Genomic DNA, 25478 nt, shown 5'->3' with positions numbered 1-25478 from the left:
GTGCAAAGCCTTAATTCTTCGTTATTCTTCGATTTCAAGCAGGACTCGAGATTTTATTCACTGCATGGGTGTTTGTAGGTTGTGGTGTTAAAACCAGTCGGTGCTGCTGTGCACAAAGAGAAGCCCGTGTTCCAAGCCAAGCCTTGTTGCATCGGGTGTGCACGGGTGGAAGGAGAAGAGTGCTTCCCTTGCCCTTTTTGGGGCAAAACCCTCTGATTCCTGCAGCTTGAAGCAAGCAGCGGGGCACGGCTCAGTTGCACCTCTCCCACCCGCAGCAGCTTCCAGCCTGGCATTTCTTGCAGACCTAATGGGGATTTGGGGAACTGGGTATGTGTCCGTGACGGAAGGGGGAAACAGGAGGCAGCAAGACCTTCTCGCCTTGAAGAAGCAGGAGCAGAGGTTTCCTCCTCTTACTCCCCCTCCAAGGGACAAATCCCATTTTTAACCCTTCTCTCCCTCCATTGCAAGGGGGTTTTAACACAGCGAATGCAGATAAGGCAGCCAGCTGCAAACTTTGCTCTCTGCCTGATCCATCCCAGAGCAAGGTGGGAGGGTTTCCTGATGAGCTGAAGCAGTGGGCACATCAACAACCACTCCTGGAGCTGTGTCCTTCATGCTGAGACCTTCTCAGGCACAAGCAGAAGGGTTTCCTGCAGCTCCGGGCACCCAGCAGGCTGGGGATGCTCACCAAGGGGCTTTTTAAGAAGATCTGAAAGCATGTAGCAAACACACGGGACTTTTAAAGCGTCTCCCGAAGGTGAGCATCCTTGAGTGCGGTGTTAAGGGAAACGTATGTGTATTTAGTCATCCATCCCAAACTTTGTACGTGCTTTTGTTCAACTTTGATAGGGGGAAAAAACTGCGAAAGGCCGTTTTCTTGGCGCGGTTGCTGTTTGCAGAGTTCGCTTTGCGTGTTTGCAAGCAGATCGTACTCTTAATCTGAAACTTGTTCCAGAAAAGACAACTGTCTTGGGGGAAGGGAGCCTGGGCTGAGCTCAGGATTTAGCAGGCTGAAGTTTCTCTTTTCAAAGCACAGCGGAAACCTCAAATCTCCCCACAGCTTTGTGCATTGCATCGGCCCTCGGCGCAGGTGGAGAAAGCGGAGGCTGCCCAATATTGCTTGAGGTTACAGACAGCGGTAGCTGAGCTGGGATTAGATTTTGGGGCTGCTTCCCAGCCAAATGGTTCATTAAATCTCCTCCTTTCTGGGAGATTTGGCTGGGGGAGGGAGAGGAAATTTCCATCTAGTGCAGAAGCAGGATTTGGGTTGGGCTGATGGAAAAGATATTACAAAATGGGATTCGAGGAGTGGACCACAAGGTAACAGTGAGTATCAGCTGGAAGCCATGTTAAGTATTACAATGATGCTAAGATATTTACCCATTCCTTTATAAATAAAAAGACATCAACCCCTCTGCACACGAGGCGATGCTCCCTCGCTTTCCTGCTGATTTAACTCTTATTTAGCAAAAACGCTTAATCTGCCCTAACAAAGCACAGCATAAGTAGCAGCAGAACAAATATCAAGGCTTTAACAAGGAGTGTCAATATTGACACTGTTCCGTGTTGAGGGATATTGGTAGGTTGTTTTTATTATAGTAAGCAACTTGTCAGAGGAAAACTCAGATGGAGCTTTGCAAGTGCCGATAAAACCTGCAGGTGCTATTGAAATTGAGCTCTTGTTCGTGTGTGCTTTGAATATAATTTCCAGTTCCTGAAGTCAGCTTTATGACTTGCTCGTACCCCTCCTCCCTTCCAGTCTCTCCCACGATGAAGATGAAACATTCTTCCCAAAAAAGAGTTATTGAAGAATCGAACACCTCTTCAAAATGCAAAGAGATCTTCCTAGTCCGATGGGTTTGCTAAGTACCACAAGAATTACCCATTGCTGAGGTTAGGTGTGTCAGTACCGGGAGCAGGCTGGGCACATCACCCCCAGCCCACGCAGCCACCGTGGTCACACTTCTTGTGGTCAGTCTTCTTGTGGTCAGTCTTCTTGTGGTCACACTTCTGCTGTGTACCAGGTAATCTTTTCTCGGGTGACAAGTGATAGGACGTGAGGAAACGGTCTCAAATTGCACCAGGAGAGGTTTAGATTGGACATCAGGAAGAATTTCTTGATGGAAAGGGTGGTTAGGCACTGGAACGGGCTGCCTAGGGAGGTGGTGCAGTCCCCATCCCTGGAGGTGTTAAGAGACATGGACGTGGCACTAAGGGATGTGGTTTGGTGTCAGGACTCGGTAGGTCAGGTTGATGGTTGGACTTGATGATCTCGAAGATCTTCTCCAAGCTTCAGGGTGCTGTGACGCTGTGCACTCCTTACCTGCTGCCTGTGGCCAGCAGAAGGCTGCATCAATAGCTTGATTGCCATCTCCAGCTCAAGTGCCGTCTCCTGAGTGCACTGTGCACTGCACAACTGGAAGCTGATGCTGGTGACAGTCTGGAGATGTGGGGGCTTCAGGAGCTGCAGGCTGTGGGAAGGTAGTTCAGGCTCCCTCCTTGTTCACATGGGACCAGTCCTTTAATCTTCACACTTCAGCTTTTCAGGTGGGAGCAGTGCTGCCTTCTCCAGCTCAGGGTGGTGAGTGTGCTTACATTGGCGGTGGATGGGTGTTCAGATGGGCTAAGTGCGATGTTACAAAGAGTGTCCAAGGCCAGGAGCTGATGTCTGTGCCTGGCTGGGTGTTTTCTCTGCCAGCTGTAAACCACTCACTGCTCCGTGTCTCCTGAAAGCTGAATTGAATCACCTTTTAGAGACCTTTCAGAAGTGGCTGCTTTGCCTTGTGGAGCAGGAATCACAGATGAAGTTGCATTTAGATCATCCAGACGTGGCCCTGACCACCTTAAACCCAACATTAAAAGTTGCACACACGGCCTTGGGAGAAGGCAGAGTCATAAAAACACTGCAAAATTTTCCTGCCAGAAGCGTAGTTCAGTGTTTTGCAAAGCTCTGGCTATTCTGGGAGCACAGCACTTTCATTTCACCATCCTGTGGGACCCATTCATGTGTTTTACCCAATTGTCCACACAGTTTATTGGGATACCTACATTTTTTTTGTGATTGCGATCCATCAGTGTAACAGCCCGGTCTGACCTTGCCTTGGTTGGGTGATCCCAAGGGCAGATGGCTGCAGAACATCTCAGGATTCAGAAAGCCACGCGCTTCGTGGTGCTATTTCTGGCTATCTGCTTACATCTCGTGTGTTTGGTTTCCTTCTTTCCTCTCGTTTTAAACAAATCATCAAAATGCGGTGATGCAGAGTATTTCCAAATGAAGAGAGGATTTCTAAGGTTTAAGACAAAATATGTCATGTGCAGATATCACCATGTCCTTGTTTAACTCCTTTTTTAAACTGATGTATCTATAATTGTGTTTCTGCTGTGCGGTCTGATGGCCGTGGAGGAATTGCTTCACTTTAGGGGCTGCAAGAACTCCTTGGTTCTTTGATACGAGGTTGTGATGTAGTAAAAAGACAGGCTCTCCATAGAGAGACCTTGGTTTGTGGTGGCCAGAGGTCTGTGTGGGGTGACCAAAGTTGTTCGGGGAGTGGAGTTGCTTTTGCTGAGGGTCTTGCTCGGGTGGAGAGGCGGCATGAAATAAATACATGGCATTTAGCATGAGGAGGCTTAGCGAAATAAGCCTGAAATGGGATCTAAGTGAGGACTTGGTACCGGTCTGGCCCTCCTCTGCAGGATGAATATTCTCTATTCCCAGTTATGTCCTACCCACATAATAAACCCTTTATTTTTACATGGTGTTTCCTGAAATAGTGGTGGAGAGGGAGGCTGTAACTACCTTGTGTGACAGCCCTGCATGTGGCAAGCAGCACCCTAGGAGGTTCTCTTTCCTAAACAGGCCTTCTGTGGTTAAAAAATACTGGGCATGGGTTGCTGTGTGCCTCCCTGTGCTAGGGACCTGTGGTTGAGGCACTGGCCAGAGGGGACCTGGGGGGTCTGTGCTGGGCTCTTGACTTCACCACAGGCTCCTGGTGTGAGCCGAGGCCAACCTGATCTCCGCTCTCCACCTCAAATTGGCAAAGGAGAACACGCCATGCTGAAGCTCGTGTCTATGACAAGCATTGTTCGATACCAACGCGTGCGTCACCCAAACCAAAGCCCCGTGGAGATGCGCCTCCCGAGATCTGTGAGTGATTTTGCTTGAACGTGCTTGGGCTTTGACTTTTGCTGCAGGACCAGGCCACGGGGAGGCGGAGACAAGGGAATGCATTTACTACAACGCCAACTGGGAGCTGGAGAAGACCAACCAGAGCGGCGTGGAGCGCTGCGAGGGGGAGAAGGACAAGCGGCTCCACTGCTATGCCTCCTGGAGAAACAACTCGGGCTCTATCGAGCTGGTGAAGAAAGGCTGCTGGTTAGACGACTTCAACTGTTATGACAGGTAATAGCCTAACTGGTTTCTCTGAAGGCAGGTTTAATTGTTGCTCTAAGTGCAAAAGCTTGTGATTTCTGCATCGAGGAAAAGAAAGCAAGTCCAAGTCAATTGGCCCATTCATCCCCAGTAATTACCTCTGTTGCTAATGCAGCTCTCAAAATTGTCGCTTTAGTTTCTAAATAGAGGCTGCAAAATGCACTTTAAGTTTTTTTGTTGTGTGGTGTTTTTTTTTTTTTTTTCTCCTTTCCCTTAGCAAAGCTTTGATAATTCTGGCATGCTTTGAAAAACGTGTCCTGTACCATCAAACGAAGAGCAATATGTTCTTCCAAGAGCATTTGGCGATACAAAGGAAAACTTGGAATCATTTGGAGCTCTCTAGAAGAAAAAAAAACAAACAAAAAAAAAACCAAACAGATATCTGGGGGTGTTTAGAGGTTGAGATATTCTGGCATTTGTGATGTTGCAAAAAGTTTGACTGTTCTTCGGCTGAGCGAAGAGATGGGCTGGGAGAAAGAGTGGGACAGCAAAAGTAAAGCTCATGTTTGCGTGTTGCTGCCTGTAGCGAGCTGAAAAGCAGAGCAGCTTTGTAGTACGAAGGCTCCGGCCTCATTAAATATCTGGGAGAATAAGCTAGTCTTTTCTCATTTCCCTTAATGCAATTCTACAGAGGGGAAAATAACTCCAGCTAAAGAAAACAGCCCTCTGAAGTTTCCCGGTTCAAAAGGACAATGCTCAGTAGTTCTGAGCTCAGGCAGCGTTTCTGTTAAAAGCGAGAACAAAACAACAAGCACCAACCAAACAAAGCCCAGCCCTATCAATAAGCAGTATCAGAATACAGAATTCAAGGATTTCCCTCGGTATCACAGCAGCATAAGCTGCTGTCACCTTTGTGCAATCACAGCATCGTTTTTGTAGCTTCTGATTCCAAAGGTTTTAGGACACCAGGTCCTAAGCTGTGGGCTTTAGCTGGGACCAGCTTTGTCCGATGGCTGGAAGTTTTCCTTAGTCATTGCACGGTGTCCCTGGTTTTGTGCCTATTGTCTTGGCATGTCCCAGCTGTGAGTTAGTTCCTCATCTTCCTTCTCTTATTAGCGCTAGGCTTGCTTTCCTACCACACCTATTCCCTTGCCAGTTGCATGGTTGGGCTCTGTATAAAATTAACTTTTTATTTTTAACTGATAAATCAATCCTTCTCGGCCCATTAGTCTTTTTAATGCCAATCCTTCTGAGAACAGAAGGTCACGCCAGTTCCCTACTTCCAAGCAGAAGTGTTTACTGTAAACAGATTTCTCCTTTCAGTGCCTGCTCTCGTACACAGTGACACTTGTATTGTCACTGAGAGTCTCCGCGCAGGGATGTAGTGCTTCTTAATCTTTGTCATAACGTGTTGCTTCGTTACAATGGTTAAAAGTTTCCAGGGCTCCTCACAAGCCTTTTCTCAGCCCTGGGGTTGAGCATCCATTATCCTGCAGCCCGATTCTTCAAAGTCGCAGTTCAGGGCAGAGCTAAAAGATGTTCTGAGAATTAGCAAACAGTGCAAGTGTTGAAGGCAGCATTTGAAATAAAGGTTAACTTTAATTAAATAAGGGCTGTTTAAATCGAGTCTTTTTTTTTTTTTTGTTCCCTTGAGTGCCCTCTTCAGTCTTTCATGCAGGTAGCGTCGCATCCCATGATGGCAAAAACAGCTTAAAAGATGATTTTTGCAATCAGCGGTGCTGTGTTGTTGCCCTTCCCTTCTTCATCTGCGGCACCTTTGTGCGGGATGCTGAGCTCCTGGGTGCTGAGCTCCTTGGGCGATGCACCTGGAGCTCCCTGCAGTGTCCCCTGCACACAGGACATGGCCCGGCTGGGTCCTCCTGCAGCATCTCTGGGCTCAGCACATCAGCAGCACTTGGTGTTACAAGACAGGCTTGTAACTGTGTCACAGGAAGGTGACAACTGCAGGACAGCAACAGTCGGGATGCTGAGGATGAGGGCTCCTTCCTCTGCTCTTTATATTAAGGAAACCAGAACGCGGCACACGTGCATTGAAGGCTGTAGAGAAAGGGGACTGGTTAAAAATCAACCGGGTGCTATTTGTTTATTTACACAGCCCCACCGGAGAGGTCGTGCTCACATTCCCTTGAAGAGCACGTGAACTGCCTCGAAACGTGCTCTCGCTGCCATAGAAAAATGTGTCATTCTCTCCCACTATATCATTTTTAATATTTGCTAAGTATAACATGTCAGATGTACCTGGATGGCTGCCCTGAGCGCGCACCAACTGAAAGACAGGGATAATGAATTGCAGATGTGGAGCAGGCTGTTTTCACTCATTAGCTTGATTTCTTAACCAACAGATTTAGCAAAGGATGTGTTTGCTATTGAAGACTCCAATACCGATGCTTTTAAATCCAAATGGCTTGTTATCTGATTTCAAGGAAAAGCATCTGGAAGCATTGCTTAACTTGTTGAAATATCTGTGTCCATTTGAATAACTCAAATAGCTGCTTTCTTCTTTGAAGTTGAAAAAGAAAAAGCCCCCCAAACCAACCAAGTGCTTCCCAGCTGAGGCCTGGCATGAGGCGTTTCAGCTAAAGCTGCCTTTTTTTTTTTTCCCCCGAAAGGAATAAAGTCCTGACAACTACCCTGCATGACGATTTAAGAGAGCCCTTTCCATCCTCCTCGTGGCATTAAGTCAGTGATACCACGGAAAGGGAGGCTTGGCATGGGTTCATAAATGAGTAATAATGTCAAACACATATGATTGTTTCGCTACTTCCTCCGAGTGGTTGAAGGAAGGAAGTTATGCATATAATTTAGCTGGTCTTCAGGAAATAGTTTGATACAGCTCTCTGCAGAGAGCAGCTCTGCAAGCAGAATAACTAAAAGCAGAGGGCAACACCGCGAAAAGTGGCAGGGAAGGGAAGTGGGTATTCAAGAAACAGAAAGAAAGAACTGCTGGAGCCCTGCAGAAATCATCTCTTCTGCATTGATCTGTGGGAGAGGGAGGATGGGGGGAAGTGGAGTTGCTCTGGCACGTGGAAGCCCCCTCACGCCTTGCAAAACGGGGAGGGAAACAGCACCAAGAAGGCTGCCTTGATAAAGGGGAAATTAGAAACGCGAGGGCTGCAACCTGAATTCCTTAAAGGCTTTCGTACAGGTATGGGATTTTTTTAAAGGGGAAGGAGATGGCACTTGAAGATAAAACTCAAAAAAAACCAACAAACTTCCAGCCTCCCTCCTGCCTTCAGCAATCAGAGGCCCTGCAGGTGTCTTGCGGCGCGTACAGTTAGGGATGCTAACGCCTGTGAGAGCAGTCTTAGCACAGCCCTCTTCATACGAGCTTTATGGCACAAGCTTTAATTGCATGCTCAAACACCTCTCTCCCCTGGCAGCATAGGTACAGGCTGCAGGAGAGGCACGACTCAGGATGCGAGGCACCTCTCCGTTGTTTTTCTGCTTCTCATTCACTTAGCGGAGCCTGCTGTTATTTATTATTCACCATCTAATGCCTTCAGTACATATGGAAGCATTTGTTTCCTTTATGGCCTTTTCAAGGGTCCTTGCTATCCACTGGGGTATGTGAGTGCCGGGTTTCCTGTAAGCAGAGCCTGCCAGGCTGTGCCGGCAGGACAAGGCATGTGGAGAAGACGATTTTGCGGGATGTCTGCATTTGCTCCCAAAGACACGAGTTGGCTGACATTGTTTTTCTCTTCCCTTTGCTGGTGTGCGTGTCCCTCCCTGACGCAGGCAGGAGTGTGTAGCCACAGAAGAAAACCCTCAAGTCTTTTTCTGCTGCTGCGAGGGCAACTATTGCAACGAGAAGTTCACCCACTTGCCTGAAGTAACCGGCCCAGAAGGTGAGTGACTGCTGTGGATGAGGAACTGGGGGGTCTCTTTGCCTTGACCCAGATTGTGATGACTTTGGGTTGCTGGATGCTGAGCACAAAAATGCATCTGACAGGACGCAAATTGTCATTTGCTTACAAACTTCTCAAATCCTTCTGCTGAGGTTCTTTAAGAACAGTTTTTTAATGTCATTTAACTCTGGATAAAGTGTGTTGTACCAACACCTCGTCCATCACTAGTGAGGATAGGGTTTTCTTGGTGGTGGATGTTCACAGTGGGCCCTTACAAGCTCTGAAGGAAGAGGTCAGTGTAACTTACACAAGGGGGATCAAGACTCAATCTCTTAAAGGCATTTTGACACCTACTTCTTAGATTTTCATTTCACAAGACTCCAAAAACCTCGGGCATCCAGAGTTTTTGCTTTTTTATTGGCTGAAAGGCGGTGTTGTGTTGGTCTGAGGATTAAGAGGGAATGGGTGTGAGGTTTTGGATGTACTTCAAGGAAAAAAAAAGTCATAGTCGGTCCTGCTTTAGAGGCTAATAGAAAAGTGCTGGTTCTTTTTGCCGTAGGCTCACATTCAAGTATCATTCAATAAAAATTATTAAAGCAGGTGTATCTTTTCCGTAAGATGATTTCTTTTGCTATCAACTACCTGCATTTACTGAGATGTTCCCAGAGACCATTATCAGATTTTCCTGGGCTTTCCTGTTAGGTTTTTAATTGTTTACATGGTTTTTATTATCTCCTGTTATTAATGTACCCGTAGCAACCTAGTAGCAAATATTCTTTCTCTCACAGTTTTTTTGTTTAATTTGGCAAGTCTTGCTATTTTTTCCTTCCCTGTCTCCAACATAGCAACATGGCTCCATTTAGTATTCCCATTGTTTGTGTCTCAACTGCACTGATGTAATTTGGAACAAGAACTACTGTGGGAATAGTGCATTTGATTGTGGCTCCTGCAGCACTTTACTGAAAACTGACGTCTTGTCAATCACTGCACAAGGCAAAGCAACTCCGTGAGGGGTTTTGTGCTCTGCTCGATTCATATCTTCAGAGGGGTTAAGAGGAGGAAATTTTCGGCCTTTACGTATCCCAGTAAGAATGCCCATCTTAAATAAAGGTCAGAGGGAAGCTCATTCTGCAAAGTGTGCTTTGGACCACTGGACTGTTGGTAATAGCAGTATGGAAAAGAGTAAATGTTGGAGCCTTGTGAATGGATGTGATGAGACATGCCACTAAGCCTTGTTGACTTAGGAGCAGAAGAAAGGACAGTATTTGGTTATGTCTGGACAGGTAGCTCACGGCGTGGTTATGCTTCTAAAGGGTCCTTCCCCATGTTCTCCTTGATCTTTCCTCACAGTCATATACGAGCCACCACCACCAACGCCCTCTCTGCTCAACATCCTGGTGTACTCTCTGCTCCCCATTGCTGTCCTGTCAATGGCCATCCTTTTGGCCTTCTGGATGTATCGGCACCGCAAGCCCCCCTACGGGCACGTCGACATCAATGAGGTGAGGAGAAATTTCTGGCTTCTCCAAGTCGTTTCCCTCTGTTTGTACATTATGGAAGGCACAGAGGCTGCTCAGTGTATCTACAATACCGACTGGTTCGGGTTGGAAGGGACCTCAAAGCGCACCCAGTGCCACCCCCTGCCATGGGCAGGGACCCCTCCCACCAGCCCAGGCTGCCCCCAGCCCCATCCAGCCTGGCCTTGGGCACTGCCAGGGATGGGGCACCCACAGCTCCTCTGGGCAACCCATTCCAGTGCCTCACCACCCTTATCATGAACAATTTCATCATTTTTCTTCAAATTTCACACTTTTCAGGTGCCCTAACTTTTCTTCTCCATCTTTATGAGGTTAGCGCTACAGTCAGCCCCATGACGGTGTTAGCACCCCCTGTGAGGCTGGTGGGTTTAGACCGGGTTATCACCATTTCCAAAATTCCTAAGGGATGGAGTTACACAACCCTGCTTGGTGGCTACCCTTCCTCCAAAACCGTCAAACCCATTGCCTAATTTCAGCCAACTTTGCGGAGGAGTGGAGATTGTAGAGATTAGAAAGTCCCTATCAGTTTTATGGGGTGAGAGGAGATGTTTTTTCCCTGTTGAAGCTCAGTTTTTATGAGCCACCAGTGAATGCATGCAGGAGGTCATCCTCACAGCCCAAAGCCATCGAGAACTGGTCTTTGCTGGCTCTGCTGTGCCCTGAGCCTTCTGGTTTCTTCTGAAGGGGCCAGCAGCTTTCTCTGCCATCTTCCTCTGCCCTGTACAGACCATGCTGGGAGCCTTTCAAAGCTGAAAGTAGATAGGACAGAGCTCCATTGCCACATGTCGGGGCTGCATTGTTCTCCCGACAGATACTATCTTTATAATGCTGACAGACCTGTTTACTGCCCATTGCTAGGGCTATGGGAAGCACTCCTAATTAACTGCAAAGCAGTTGGAGGTTTTAGGTGTATTTTGCCGTTGGGTCACAAAGGTGAAAAAGTTCCTACTTTTGGCAGGAGGTAGCCTTGAGGTCATCAGTGTTTTACAGCCCAAAATAGCCATTGCTTTGAAAACACTGGAGAATTCAGGTTTTGCCAGAGGATGACAGGCAGTGGTTTGACACACAGAGTGACACTTGAAGGCATAGGTTGTTATATATGTTCTGTACAAATACCCTGCAAAGCAAAATAGGGAATTTAGTGCTGCTCTTGCTGTGAAGAGCACATCTCAATAATTTGGATTAGATAACAGGCCCCTTCTTCACTTCTCTTTCCCCACACACAGCCTCTCCATTCCTCCCCCTTTGTTCCACAGTCTCACTTCAACTTGCGACAGTGTTTTTCTCTTGTGCAGGACCCCGGCCCACCACCTCCTTCTCCCCTGGTTGGCCTAAAACCTCTGCAGCTCTTGGAGATCAAGGCGAGGGGACGCTTTGGCTGCGTGTGGAAGGCTCAGCTGATGAACGACTACGTGGCAGTGAAAATCTTCCCTATTCAGGTGAGAAGGACATCACCTTTGGGGCTCACTTGCAGAGCTGTCTGCCAGTGCTGAGACACTCCGAGTGCCTGTGGAGGTATTTTCGAGACCATTACAAAGATGTATTTGGGCTCTTCTGCTGGGGGAAGGAGTTCAAGGACCCTCCCTCCCCTATACTTTTCTCTGTTACCTCATTACCGAATGCTTCCTGCAGTAGCTGTTGCTGCAAGAAGGGCAAACAAGCACATTTTGAAATCCACGGGATCACTGCAAATGGCCGTGTTGTTAAAAGCCGGTCTGCAATGCCCGAAGTGCACAAAGGACCAAATCCCTGGCTTTGTGTGTCCTGCCCTGGCACACAAATCCTAAACCCAGACCCCAACCTAGCAAACAATTTTCAGCTTACAGAGAGAGGCACAGCCCTGGTACTGTGCAAGCTCACAGCACTGCAGCGTGTCTCTCAGCTCACGTCTTCCACTCCAGGAAACCTTTGAATGCTCCTGACTTGACTCTCTAGGAATGGTAAATGGAAAGAGTAGAGCAATCAAAAGTCAAATGAGAGAAGAATGACTGAAACGCCTTTGTGCTCCTCTGCTACCTCCTTATTCGTTAATTTTTTCTCCCTGTATTTGTTGTCATAGCGTTGCTAAAGGAAATTTGCACATCTTCTGTCCATGCCAGCTGTGACCTACTAGTAAATATTCAATAGAGCCTAGATTAGATTTTGCAGTCGTAACAATTACGGCTACAATGCAGATCTGGGTGCTGCATGCACAGGCTTTATCTCTGCCTTCTTTCTTCGGAAATCTTGGGAAATGTTATTTCTCAGTGAGGTTGGGCAGGGGGGTGGAATCCAAACCCAAATATGCGCTTTAGGAATAGCCGAGGATAATTTTGGAGAAGGGAGACCAAGAACAGCAACTTCCATTCTTCCTCCAGCACCCACCCTTTAGAAAAACACCCTCATTTTGAAGGGATGCATCACATCCTCACGCTGGAGAATGGTATTAAGAGGAACATGAGCAGCTCTGACTGAGCTGAAGGAGCTGTTTGCTTTAAAGGGAAGAGTGATCTTTGATGGTGCATTTCTCCCTGCTTTAGGATAAGCAATCTTGGCAGAGCGAGAGGGAGATTTTCAATACTCCTGGCATGAAGCATGAAAACCTTTTGCAATTTATCGCAGCAGAGAAAAGAGGGACAAACCTAGAGACAGAGCTCTGGCTGATCACAGCTTTCCACGACAAGGTAACGTATCGTTGCACATACATTCAGGGGAGGCAGAGGGCTGGCTGGGCGTGAAGCAGCAGCATTTGGTGTCTAATATTCTCCCAGAAGCTCCCCCTTGGTCCAGTTAGTCTGCCACTGGTGGTTGTGGAGGGCTGCTCCTGCTCCTCTTCTTCAAAGGCCCTTCCTTTAGCTTTCAAGGTTTTCTTGCACAAACACACAATGAAGAAAGGTGGGAGCTGGGGAGAGAGAGGTGGTACAAAAGGCCATGGCTCCTGTATGCCGTGGTTGCCGTCTCATAGCACACGTAGATCCCAACCCAGCCCTTGCAGATAGGCTTTGTGTTTGCTTTAGAAGCTCGGGGCGTACCTCCTCTTTCACGGATTGCTTTAGTTATCAAACATGACTAATACTTAAAATAAAACAAACATGCACAAATCGGGGTTGAGCCAGCAGCATTATCCCTCTGTTTAATTCAAGGCCTACTGAGTCAATCATTTCCACCACCAGCTGATACCATGCAACATCTTCTTGCATGCAAGGTTCTCCGCTTTCCTAAGCTGTACGACTTGCTCTGTTTTGAGACCATTTTTTCCCTTCCTTCCCTCCCCTGGCAGGCAAGTAGACTTGGGGCTTGTTTTGGAGATCAGACACTTTCTGTGCTGTCAAGGGCTCAGAACTCATAAATGCTTCTGGTTTTTATTTCTCCTTCATTTTCACTTTTGCTAGTGATATTTTTCCCTCTCAAATGAAGGTTCACGTTTCTCAAGCACTGACGAAAACCATTTTCTAAACTGATGAATTTGCACATCTGTCCGTAGCAGAGGCTGTGGTTAAGAACATGCGATGTCCTGTTTTATAGGGGTCTCTTACGGATTACCTGAAGGGCAACATCATCAGTTGGAATGAGCTCTGCCATGTCGCAGAAACCATGGCCCGTGGCTTGTCCTACCTACATGAAGATGTCCCTTGGTGCAAGGGTGAAGGGCACAAACCTGCTATAGCACACAGGTATGGCATCTTTTGTGAACGCTTTTCAAGTTCCCTGTTGAGATACTCGCAACCTCTTTGAAATGATGCTGTCAAACAGAGGAGGAGATTGTGCTTTTGGAAAGTAAATGCCTTTTAGCCCCCAAAATCCTGTGCTAAGAGAAGAATTCTTTCACCTGCATCTGAAATGGCAAAGAGCAGGTAATCAGCACCTTGTTTGTGAAGCAATATGTGTGCTTGGTGGTGGTTTATGGCAAATGTCTGAAGGGCAGGCGCTTCCCTCTGCCCTCAGCTCTTCTCTTGATGTGTATGAGGAAGGGGAACCTGGTTGCTGGAGAACCTCTCTTGGCAGGGATTGTGCTTGATGAGTTACATTATAATCCATGTATTTGTATGGCTATCTGAAGGTTTGGACCGTATTCTTCCCTACGTGTGTTAGACTGATAACTCCACTGTATGTCTTCCCACGGAGCTTTTGAGTGTTTGGTTTTGATGAGAAAAATGTAGAAATGTAGAAAATAGCTACTATTTATTTTTCACGGTGGTTTTATGGTGCCCAAATCTTGCCAGGGTGCTTATGAGAGACAGCAGAGGAAGGGCGCTGTGCTTCCAACACCTCCCTGCCCACATGTGGGGGCAGCAGGAATCCCAAATGAAGGGGGTGAAACCATCCTGGTTGCAGCAATGCTTGTTTTAGCCCTTGCCCATCCCTGCAGTCCCACGTCCCTTGCCCTGGCCTAAAACCTCGTAGATTCACAGAATGGTTTGGGTTGGAAGGGACCTTAAAGATCATCCATTTCCAACCCCCTCACTACCGAGTTGTTCGCCAGCAGAACGGCAGGAGGGGGAGCTTTCCCGAAGGGATTTGTGAGGGTTGTGTGGCTGCGGGCGGTAATCCACAGCCGTGCTCCCCCGCTGCTCTTCATCGAGGAGAGACTTAAACCCTGTGCCCAGCTGCAGCGATCTGCATCCAACCTAATGGGGCCGTCTTCCTATACGGCAAGATGATCTCTGTTTTTAAAAGGATGTCCCAGCCCCCGTGGGCCCCCCCCGAACCTTAAAGTTGGTGGGAGCTGGGGGCTGGTGAAAGAGCCTGCAGCTGCCTTTGTGCTGCTCCTGGGGCTGACCCCGTGGCCCTGACATTTGTCCCCATGAAAATAAAGGCTGCGGTGTATGCATGAAAATTCCTGAGGGTGGGGAGCAGAGAAAAGCTACAGAAAGGCTTTAAAGCAACAGATCGTGCTCATTAGTGTCCCCATCCATTTAATAAATGATAAAAGATGGAGAGCGTGCCACTCGGGTGAACTGAATACATTCCTATAGAAGCGGGATTTCAGGACACAGTGGATTTTCCTCAGATTACCCCATTCTTTTCTTTTGTACTGCAAACAAACAAACAGTGCTGAATACTTTTTAAAGCTGGGGCGTCACCGAACGGGTTAACACGATGCGTGCGAAGATGCTGGAAGGCCAGGTTAGGACTCCCTGAGTCGCTGCTCTGCAGACTTTGAGCAAACTCCTAGGACAGTGGCCCCAGCACAGCAGGATGGAGGTTATGGGATCGCTCGTCGGTGCTAAAGTGCCCCCACGTGGAAGCTGAAAATAAAATCTCTGGTGTCTAAATCAGGTTAATGCACCGACCACTTGTTGTCCGCTCGCTCCCTTGTTCCCTGATTTCAAGGATGACACTGGAAAGGGTATTTTCTCCTTTTCAGGCAACTTTTTTTACTAGCAACTATTTTAGGGTCCTTACTAATGGTGTTGGTGGGAATTCTCTTGGGTGTGGGTTGAATCAAGCCTTTCTCCCAGTCCTCGGTATGTTTGCATTGAGTTCACTCTTGCCATCTCAGGGTGTTTGTGGAAGGAAGGAAAAATGGGGAAGTTTATAGAGATATGGGGGAAAAAAGGAAGCACAAAAAGAAATCCCTGCCTTCCATGTGTAGGTGTAGCAGGTAGCTGTCACATGCCCCAAGGGCGGTGTGGGTGGACAGCAGCAGCAAGCACCCATGCAATGATCCTGCTTTACATTTCACTTCACCTGGGAAAGGTGTGGCTCAGGAAGAGTGCTGCACAATTTCTGTTCAGTCCCAGCTGAGCCACTGCTTTGTGAAATCTCGTGCACAATCTGTACCGTCCTGGAGGGTGTAATCCCCTAATGCTGACCGAGCAAAGTCATTTATCTGTGTCATTGGGCGATGGCTGCTTTCTAAGCCTGTGGGCAAAGTGCTATAGCCTGGAAGCAGCCAGTCTCTAAGACGGCAAGTAGTAGGTTAGGGGTGTTTTCAGGTGTAACAGAGATGTGCAAATGTTTTGCAGGCTCTACAAGACTGCCCTGTGTCCCTGGAAACCCTGTGGCCACAGCAGGCAGATTTCTGCTGGGGGTCCCTGCCTGTATTCCTCTCTCAAGCTTCACAGCTGTAAGGGAATAACCCACTTCCCCCGTGCTAATCCCCAAGCCAGCAATGCCCATCGTGCTGCAGATAGCTTGCTGTGTTGCTGCACTCTGGCCAAACCTTCTGATGTTTTAAGCTAAGAATCAGGGTCGGGTGACACAGGATGAGTTTTGCACGTGATGCTTTCTCCAAGGCCACAGGCAGCAGCTCTTTTCTCTGGTCCAGCAGTTTCTCTCTTCCCAAGGAATTTTGACAGGTTGCTCTAGCGTGGAACAATTGTATCTGCCCTCATTAATTATTTTGCGCAGGCCTGCAATGTCCTGCAATCAGCAGGGTCACTGAGTGAATTGATGATAGGGAAATTATAATGCTGAGCATACAGGACAATTGCCATCTGCTGTCTAAGGTCTGTAATTTAATTATATTGCCAAACATTCCTTTTCAGATGAAAATGCGGGAAGCCCAGGGAACGAGGCTGGGCTGGTTAGTCATCTCGGTGCCATCCAACCCCCCCTCCCCGCCTCCTGCAGACTCACCTGAGCTGCCCCGAAACAGCAGTGCTGCAGCACAGGGCTGACCCAAATGTCCCCTTGAAGTCATCTTCAAGCGCAGTGCCATCCTCTCCGCTGCAAAGGCTGACACCCACTGGTCGGCTGCGTGGGCTGATCCCGGCAGCTCGTCTCCATGGGGGCTCACCCCCTCCCCTGCTTGCTTTCCAACCAGGGGAAGTCAGTCCTGCAATTAAAGCAGAAGTGTAATAGAAGACTGTGGCTGATTCCCAAGGAAGGCTTGGTCCTGGTTTTCTCTGTTTTAATGACACGTGGGAATAGCTGAAATCTGCATCAGGGGCTGTTCATATTAGATATTAGGAAAAACTTTACTGAGAGGGTAGTTAGACACTGCAACAGGCTTCCTAGCGAGGTGGTTGATGCTTCATGCCTGTCAGTGTTTAGGAGACATTTGGATAATGCACGTGCTGATGTGTTTCAGCTTTGGGTTAGCCCCAAAGTAGACTAACAGTTGGACTTGGAGATCTTGGTAGGTCTCTTCCAACTGGAACTGTTCTGTTCTGTTCTGTTCTATTCTATTCTATTCTATTCTAAATGGGATAAATATGTAGCCCTTTCTTTCTTCCTTTGATACCTCTTGGAGGGGATGGGAGGGATACGGAGTTACCTGGTGGTGCAAAGGCCTACACAGGCTGTGGGTGGGAAACTCATTATCTGGATTTTATTTTGCTGGTAATTTCCTCAGAACTTCTGCAGCGTGCCTGTCCTGAAGCTGTGCTTTCTCTCCCTCCTTTGCCCCGCTGCTTATCCCTGTGCCCCCTCTGGGCAGGGAGAGGAGGTGGCACTGCCACATGGCTGGGCAGCGCATCGAGGTCTGATCGCACTCCCCCGGTACCCAGGGCTTGAGGATGCTCAGGGTTATGTGCCCGAAACATGCTGTAAAGCACCCTCCTGCCAAGCGTGAGCTCCTGCAGAGAGCAGGGCTGGAGACTTTCACACCATGTGAGCACAGCGCTGAGCGAAACTGTTTGCCAGCACCCCCATGACACCGCTGCTGTGCCACCCTCAGTCACCTCTGTTTCCAGCAGGTGATGGCAGTCAACAAAAGCACCCAAGAAATGCGTGGTCGGGGTCAGGGTGGCAGCAGGGACCTCAGCACCTTCCCTGGGTTAGGTCTGGTCCCAGCCCAGCAGCACGGGGCTGCCTGGTGGCATCTCACGGACACCCAGCAGCAGGGAGCAGCTGAATTTGCCAGCTGGGGAAGGAAGGAAGGAGCTGATGCCACCCAGGGCTGCTAAACGTAGAGGTTACAAAGTGGTGTGTTGCTCTGTGATTCAGACCCGTGCTGTAATAAACCCTCCTAAACTCGCTTCTTGGCTCTCTCTAGGGACTTCAAGAGTAAAAACGTCTTGCTGAAGAACGACTTGACGGCAGTGCTGGCCGATTTTGGTCTAGCTGTACGGTTTGAACCTGGAAAACCTCCAGGGGACACTCATGGACAGGTAATCTTTATCTTTAAAAATAACATTGTAAAAAGTCAGCTTCTCGTGCGTGGAGGCGGTTTGTGCAGATGCAGACTGGAGGCAGGGAGATTACGGGAATGTTTTCCTCTTCCTTGCGTAATTCATATGGGGGAAAGCACCTTTTTTTTCCCCTTTAGCATGACCCTGGAGAGTGAGACCTAAGGGGAACGGGAGCAGCATGCAACCCTGAGCCCAGCCGCAGCTCTCAGCCCCTGGCTCTGTGTGATGGGAACCCACCCCTACATGCTGGTGCAAACATGACATCTCCCCTGTCCCCCCACGCACCTTTTCCTTGCAGTGTCGCTTCTGTGCATTTAATTTCCTCCAATACAGGCACTTTCTGTACAAGTAGAGGTGCAATCTGTCCTGGCCCTGGTGGCAAGCGACTTCTCCCTTCAAACACGGGACGTGATGACTCTTTTATTGCCTCGGTATTAAACATTAACACTCCTAAAACTGTAGAGTTGTTTTCAAGAATTCAGCCAGGCTCGCTGCCAGGGTGACCTTTCGCAACGGTGAACTTTGCGTGCTGGCTTTGCGCTGTGTGAACAATTTCCTGCGTTTTCATCAGTTTGGGATTTTCCACCTGTGAGCTGCAGTGAGTGGCCCCTCACCGTGTCTCTGGGCAGGGGTGCAGCAAGGGCAGCTGTTCCTCCGGGCACCTCCTGGGTTTTAGGAATGCATGTCTCCAATGCCATCTCCCTTTTTACCCTTACCTCAGGTTAGCTCCTCACAGCTTTCCTCATTTTTGCCACCTTTCTTTGGATTTTTCCAGCATTTCCCATGCTTTCTCACATCTACGTTTCCCCTTCTGCCCAATTCCTCAGGTAGCAGTAAAATCAGATGAGAAACCCCTAAAGAAAAATATTAAAAAGTGTTTCAGCTCCCATATTAAAAAGGTGCTTTTCACCTTGCTGTGCTCTCCTCTCTCCTACATCATGGGCTACGATTCTGCCCCATACAGAGCCATAAATATCTGAGAAGTTTTGTATGGCTCTGCCTGGGCTGAACGCACCCAGGCGTGCTATGTGGTGGGGAGAGGGAGTTTTTTCCAAACCAGACCCTGGTAAGTCAGGGCAGGGGGGATTTGTGCTTTTACCATTCCTGCGGATGATTTTATCCAGGGCTCTGAAACCAACACCTTTTCCTACCATTTCAGGATACATTGATTTTACTCTTCTTTTTTTTTTTTCTTTTCTTTTCTTTTTCTTTTTTCTTTTCTTTTCTTTTTTCTTTTTCCATATGTATTTTTAGAGAAAGGGAATTGAACTTTCACCGGCTGCAATAACCAAGTCTTGACCTCGGGGTGTTGTGTGTGTCTCCAAAGGCAGCATTTTCTCCTCCAGCATGTGCTGCTGGAGCAAGATGCAGTGGGATGCAAAGGATTTCATCCCCACTCGCTGTGCCTCGCTGCATCTGAATTAGACCTATAGCGTACGCTGAATGTATACGACACATATAGCCATGCTCTTTGGCTTTTTCCTTCAGGTAGCTTATCTAGGCTCAAGTGAGCTTAATGAGAATCGGTGTCAGAAGAAACAGCTCCCTTTTGGTTGTCTTTCGAGCGAGGTGCAAATTTGGCAGAAGTAGCCTTAAGGCTAATGAAAGCAGCTGTCATTCATCTCTGACCAACGGAGGCTGACGGACCCAACTGGAATTTAACTCGAGCTGTTTCTTTCTCTGCAGGTGGGAACGAGGAGGTATATGGCTCCTGAAGTGTTAGAGGGAGCAATCAACTTCCAACGAGACGCCTTCCTGAGAATAGACATGTATGCAATGGGACTGGTATTGTGGGAATTAGTCTCCAGATGTAGAGCAGTTGATGGTAAGACTAAAGATCTGCCCCAGGGACAGCTCTGTTTCAGCATGGTTTGCTGGCCCAGAGAATGGGCCTGGCTTTGTTAAAAATAAATAATAATTAAAAAAAAATCAATGGCATATTCTTATTAGGCTGCTAACATGTTTTTCATTTGCTTCGTTTATAATGTAAGCTGTCATTTTATGTGGGTAATAGCCTTTGTAGTGTTCAAGTCTCAAAGTGCTTTTAATACCATCAAAGTTCATGGTGTCCCCTTTCACAGGGGGGTTTATCCTAAAATGATGCTGCAAAATGGGTCATCTTTTCTGTCCAAGTAGCCCATCTGCTTTTGGTTACATCCTTGCTATTTGCAGGACTTTGCCTCTGGTCACGGAAGCTGTCGTTTTGTTGTACTATCTCCAAAGCTGCCTGCTCCAACTCCTACTTGTGTAGATATGGGTGCTCTGGACTGAACATCAAGTTTGTGAATTAATAGTACCTTACCTGCACTTCAGACATTGACGTTAATATTGTAGGAGCACAGAGGAACTTGATTGTAATTCGGATGTGAGCCTAGGAGTGTGGTTCTTCAAAAAGTTCCTGTCTAACCAGATAAAATGCCAGAGGAGCAGGGACGTAAGAGCATAGCAGGGTGAAGCAGTTGTACCCAGGATCACTCTGCAGGTCTCTATTAGAGGCAGCAATAAGATTTCTCAGTTGAGCACCCCCAGATATCTATCTGGATTTTTGCTTTTTATTTTTGTGATCCCCTTTCAACTTTGCTTAGGAAGTAGCTGGCCAGGATACTCCAAGTGTCACACACAGCACCTTTAAATCGGAGGGAAGACTTTCTTTGGGCTGAGGGAGAGTTACGCCGAACCCTATCTGCACTTTTAGCTCAGAAGTGATATCGTACAAAACCTTATTTAACAGATCTGTTCCATCGTTATGGTCAACATTGTTGACTTCATTGACAGACGGGCCTTGTCTTGCTCATTGAAGTTGAAAGGCAGTGAGTGTAACTTCAGAAACAGAGCATTGACTCAGTTCCAGTTGTAGGCTAGTTGGAGAGCATGGTCGTACTATCAGTAGGTTTGGCTTGGAGATCACCAGTGCAGCTCTTTATAGTCTTGATTCCTCTTTGAAGAAGAGGAATGGAAGGTCATGAGCATTATCGTGCCATCTGTTGGAACAAGCACTTCAGTTTGTTTTACTGACTGGCATTGTGTCAACAAGAATAGTGATAAGCTGTTTTAGTGACTGTTTTTTTTTTCAGAGTACCTGAACATAATTTTCTTGGTGTCACAGTTCATGACCAGCTAAAGTGGTCGGTTCTTTTGTTTTATTCTGGAAAGACCCTCTTGAATTACTCCCACTATTGCAGGAGGTCACTTTTCGCTACTGAGAAATCATAAGTAATGCCACTGAGCACCCTGAGAAAGCCCATTTGTTAAGCTGGGCTGCGTTTTTCTAAGAGGGCATCTCCACATTGCCAGAGGCCAAATGACGTTTCAATGATCAGAAGTTATTGCTGCAGTCCAGGGTCTGCACTGGCACTCAGAACAGTTTTCTCATTCTTGGAGCTCAGAGCAGTTCACAGCTGTAACAGGTATAACGAAAGCATTCAGAAATCATTTTGCAGTTCAGAGCTGGTTCTTGGGACAAATGCATCTGGCTGTACTCTATCAGGGCTGACTTAAATCTGTGAACAAGCCAGATCACATAGGAAGCTGTTACAAGTGCTGTATGTGCTTGACCTTGCTAGTCAGTGCCTAAAATGAAATTATGCTCATGCTGAAACCTTTCTTTAGGTTATTTTGCTGCAGTGGGTTGAGGTTGCTCTGGAGCCACAGCTTGTGCACGAGGAAGATGTGGCTCTGTGAAGGCTGTGGCTCTACAGAGGCTGTTTCCATACTAACCTGGTCCTTTGCTTGCACTGTAGGTCCGGTGGATGAATACATGCTGCCTTTCGAAGAAGAAATAGGTCAGCACCCATCCCTTGAGGACCTGCAAGAAGTGGTGGTTCACAAGAAGATGCGCCCCGTGTTCAAGGATCATTGGCTGAAACACCCTGTAGGTCCCTCCTGGTTAACGGGGGAAGTTATTTCTTGCGTGAGGGGCACGAGGGATGCGGTTATGCATCATGTGTTAGCTTCAAAGGGAAAAATTGCAGGAAAATCTTCTAGTGATCTGGCAGGATTGAGGTGCCCCGAGGCACAAACTAAACTGCAGGTGACCTTCATGTCTTCACCACTCCCTGGTGCTGTCCTAGCACACTGGCCTCCTGCAGAGAGAGTCAGGGAACGAGGGCTTGCATGGCACCTTCGCATTCCCCTTTATGTTTGTCCCGTTTTGTATTTGGAGGGTAAACTCGCTGATTAAAATCAGACGGAGCAAATAAACAGGGAATGTGTCGTGGTGTGCTGTGCATTTGTTTAGTAGGACTCATTTAATGTGATTAAAGAATGGAAAATAAAGTCCCTTTGATTATTGAAGAGAGAATGATCCATACCATCGGAGACATGTTCCTCACAACCCAGATAGCATGCAAGACTTGAGCAATTTTTTGGGGAAAAATTAATTAGACATGAAGGCAAACAGACAATGAGGTAAAATGCAGCATGGGTTTCCCAGAGGTAGATAATTTCAAATGAGTGTTTTTAATAAAAGAGCTGATTTTTCAGACTGGGAAAGTGAGCAGATCATGAAATCTCACAGGGCTTCAGTAAGAACCAAATGCCTCTGTTTTGGCCAAACTGCTGCTGTTTGGGCTAGATTCAGGTGTAATAACTCATTGCCTAGACGTCAGGGAGAGCTGCTGAGTGTAGATAGAGTTGACTGTTCCAGTTTCCGGATGAGTGGGATTCAAATATGAGCAGTGCTCTTCCAGCAGTGTTGGATTCAGGTGTTTTTTGGATATCTACAGAAGTGATTGCAAACAAAACTGCTTCATCATAACTGATACAGAACTGCCAGCTCTGGTGGTGTTATCATAGGAATCATGGCTTGTCTATTAAGGCTTTAACTGCTAAATCTCGTGATATACTTTGTTATTAAAAAAAAAAAAAAAAAAGTACTTTCGGGTCTATGAAAAAAGCTGGATATGACCAAACCCTACAGCCTTAGAAGCCAGAAGCTTAAAAAACGAAAACAACGGAGTGAAAGCAATTTTTAAAGCTAATCTCATGCTAATTTGCATACCACGGAGAAACGATGCTTAGCTTTTCTTCCATTCTCCACAGGGCTTGGCGCAGCTCTGCGTGACCATCGAAGAGTGCTGGGACCATGATGCGGAGGCTCGGCTCTCGGCGGGCTGTGTCGAGGAGCGCATCGCTCAGATCCGCAAATCCGTAAACGGCACTACCTCGGACTGCCTCGTCTCCATCGTGACGTCCGTCACCAACGTGGACTTGCCGCCCAAAGAGTCTAGTATCTAAGTCCTGGTTCACATTTGTCTTTCCAGACTCAGTGGATTTGAAAAAAAAAAAAAAAAGAAAAGAAAAAAGTTTTAAAGAAAAACACACACAAAAAAACAAAAACGCAAAAATCCAACAAACACGTGAATGCAGCTGCTATTTTATCTTGACTTTTTATTATTATTGTTATTATTATTATTATTATTTTTTTGGATTGGATCAATTTTACCAGCACATTGCTCTACTGTATTAAAAAAATGGACATTTCAGCAAGCATTCAGGTGCCGACTAATGAATGCAGAAAAGGTGCAGGTACCTCAGAACCTCAACAAACTCACTTCAGTTCGTTTTTTTTATTTTTTTTTTTTTTATTCAGTTTTCTGGGTTTCTCTTTATCGGTCTGTCTTCTGAGCGGAGCATCTGTGACATAAAGGAAAACCACCTACCATCTTAGAAAATGCAATGCTGCAAACTTTGGAGGAAACTTAAGACTGTTATATAAGATTACACCTTCCTCAAAAGGATTTTTTCCCCATTTTGTTTTGGTTTTTGGGTTCTGTTCTGTTTTAGGGTTCTTTTTGGAAGTGAGCTTCAAAAAAAACAGCAGATGTGTCTTTTACGGATCTAACGGGTGTCATTGTAACATGGAAAAAAAGTAACTGGGCAGAGAATGTTAATTCTTGGTGGTAGAATTGAAGGGGGGAGCGTAGAATAGGGGTGGGGAGAGTGACGTTGGACTTGGCAGCATTTGGGGAAACATCATTTGCTATGGAGCTACTTCTCAGGTAACCATTAGAGGAGAGGAAGGACATTTCTGGGCAGAGTATTAACGGCTGCAGCGTATGGAGAAAGCTGAGTTAAAGAGCCAGTGGCTGTAAGCAAGGCGCTAGTTCATCCTCACTCCAGCTTCTGGGGCTTGGGTGGTTAAAGAAAAAAAGCAGAACTATGATTACCTTTTGTTTTTCAACTCTGGATAGTAACGGGAAGGATGCTTTTAAGCAGCATAATTGGAAGAGGTGGGAAAGTGTGTTCTCAGAAGCACTTTGGTAAAATACTGGAACATAGGAAAAAAATTTGCATCTCGCTTGAAGCGTGAGTCATTTCAGGCAATTTGGCCTCGGGGTTGATTATCTGCCAGCCCAAGCCACCGGTGCAGATGGTGGAAAGAGGAAAAGTGTGAAAACTGGCTCTGTAAATTTTTTGTTTTCTTTTTAATTTGGGGTTGTAGGGAGGTGGAAATTACCTGAACCGGTGGCAGATGGCTCCTGTAGCATCCCAGAAGCCTAGGAACTGTGCGGCTGCAGACTGCCGAGGCAGCTGAGCAGCAGCAGCGATTCTCACGGCATCTCGCAGACTGGTTTCTTTGACGCTACTTTCTCCTTACTCTGTGGCTAAACTCTTTTGTCTTCAAGTGGTGCATATTCTAAAATACCGTTACTCTTATTATGCCATAAACTCGCTCTAGTCAGTGAATGTTCCTAATGCTGCTGATTCAACATTGAAATATTTTTTTAATTTGCAATACATGCAATGTTAAAAGAAAAAAAAAAAAGAAAAAAAAACACAAAACACACACACACACACACACGTTACGTGGCTTCCGAGGTTTAAACTGAAAAAAAAAAATTAAAAACTTCATGACCACAGACCACCTCAAACCAGAAATACCTCAGAATTTTCTACTTGTATGAGTTTTATTATATATTTTGTTAGTTGTGTTGTCTTGTAGTAAGTATATTTTAATGTAAGTTGGCTTTTATGACAAGGGAGTTTTAAAAAAAGAAAAAAAAGAAAAAAAGTTCCAAAATCTTTTAGGAAGTGCTACCATTTTTTTGTTTGTTTGTTTTATAAAGCACCATTGTAAATAACTGTATACAGTTGTAGAATAACTGCCTATATAAGGTACCTGGGCATTATTCACTTTTATTTGTGAAGGCTGTTTCCATTCTGTGTTTTTTTGCTTTGTTTTGTTTTTGTTTTTGTTTTGTCTGTTTTAGTGAAAGGACAGTACATCTTTTTTATTATTGTTATTATTATTGTTTTTTTTAATTTTTATTTTTTATTATTATTCTTATTTTTTTTGGTCTTTGAATATAACATGAATTCTGTGTCTTGCTAGACTGACAAAGTTATGTCCATGGGATGGCCAGAACTTCTAAATTTTTTCTTGTGTTAAGCCAAAATGCAGTCCTGAACTAATCACCCTTTTAAAAAAAAAACAAAACATGTAAAATTCTGTACTATACAGATGAATTGGGCTTGTTGTCACTGCTAAATTGCCAGTGTGGACCCTTGCACAAATGTAATTTACTAAGCAAACAAAATTGCTAATTGGAGAAAATATGGAGAAAATATAAAGTAAATTGAAATATATCTCTTGAAAAATATAGCTTTAAAACCTAGAGGTCACAAGTGAGGACGCAGTCCTTTATCT

The 25478-nt window shown here is 46.4% G+C and overlaps 1 protein-coding gene and 1 long non-coding RNA gene across 3 annotated transcripts in view; one reads left to right on the top strand and one right to left on the bottom strand.

The window, feature by feature from the left end:
* Positions 1-24678, top strand: part of ACVR2B (activin A receptor type 2B) — a 92880-nt gene extending 68202 nt beyond the window's left edge. The window contains exons 2-11 of one of the 2 annotated variants that reach the window (XM_080581705.1): positions 4192-4399; positions 8126-8235; positions 9586-9737; positions 11069-11212; positions 12293-12436; positions 13278-13426; positions 17695-17809; positions 19517-19655; positions 21571-21701; positions 22871-24678. In XM_080581705.1, coding sequence (XP_080437831.1) covers positions 4192-4399; positions 8126-8235; positions 9586-9737; positions 11069-11212; positions 12293-12436; positions 13278-13426; positions 17695-17809; positions 19517-19655; positions 21571-21701; positions 22871-23065 — 1487 coding nt within the window. In that variant the 3' untranslated portion in view covers positions 23066-24678. Of the gene's footprint in view, positions 1-4191; positions 4400-8125; positions 8236-9585; positions 9738-11050; positions 11213-12292; positions 12437-13277; positions 13427-17694; positions 17810-19516; positions 19656-21570; positions 21702-22870 lie in introns of both variants that reach the window. The other variant, XM_080581704.1, reaches the window with a different exon arrangement.
* On the bottom strand, positions 1372-17688 carry LOC308190391. Its single transcript, XR_013947149.1, has 2 exons — positions 16335-17688; positions 1372-6427 (listed from the first exon to the last, which is right to left on the bottom strand). It is a non-coding gene; the product is annotated as an uncharacterized lncRNA (long non-coding RNA).
* Positions 24679-25478: the final 800 nt, after the last annotated feature.

The sequence above is a fragment of the Anser brachyrhynchus genome (assembly GCF_964034855.1).
Source record: "Anser brachyrhynchus genome assembly, chromosome: 2".
In the NCBI taxonomy this organism is placed as follows: Eukaryota; Metazoa; Chordata; class Aves; order Anseriformes; family Anatidae; genus Anser; species Anser brachyrhynchus.
The sequence above is the reverse complement of the archived record's forward strand: the minus strand, read 5'-3'. Positions and strand labels throughout refer to the sequence as shown.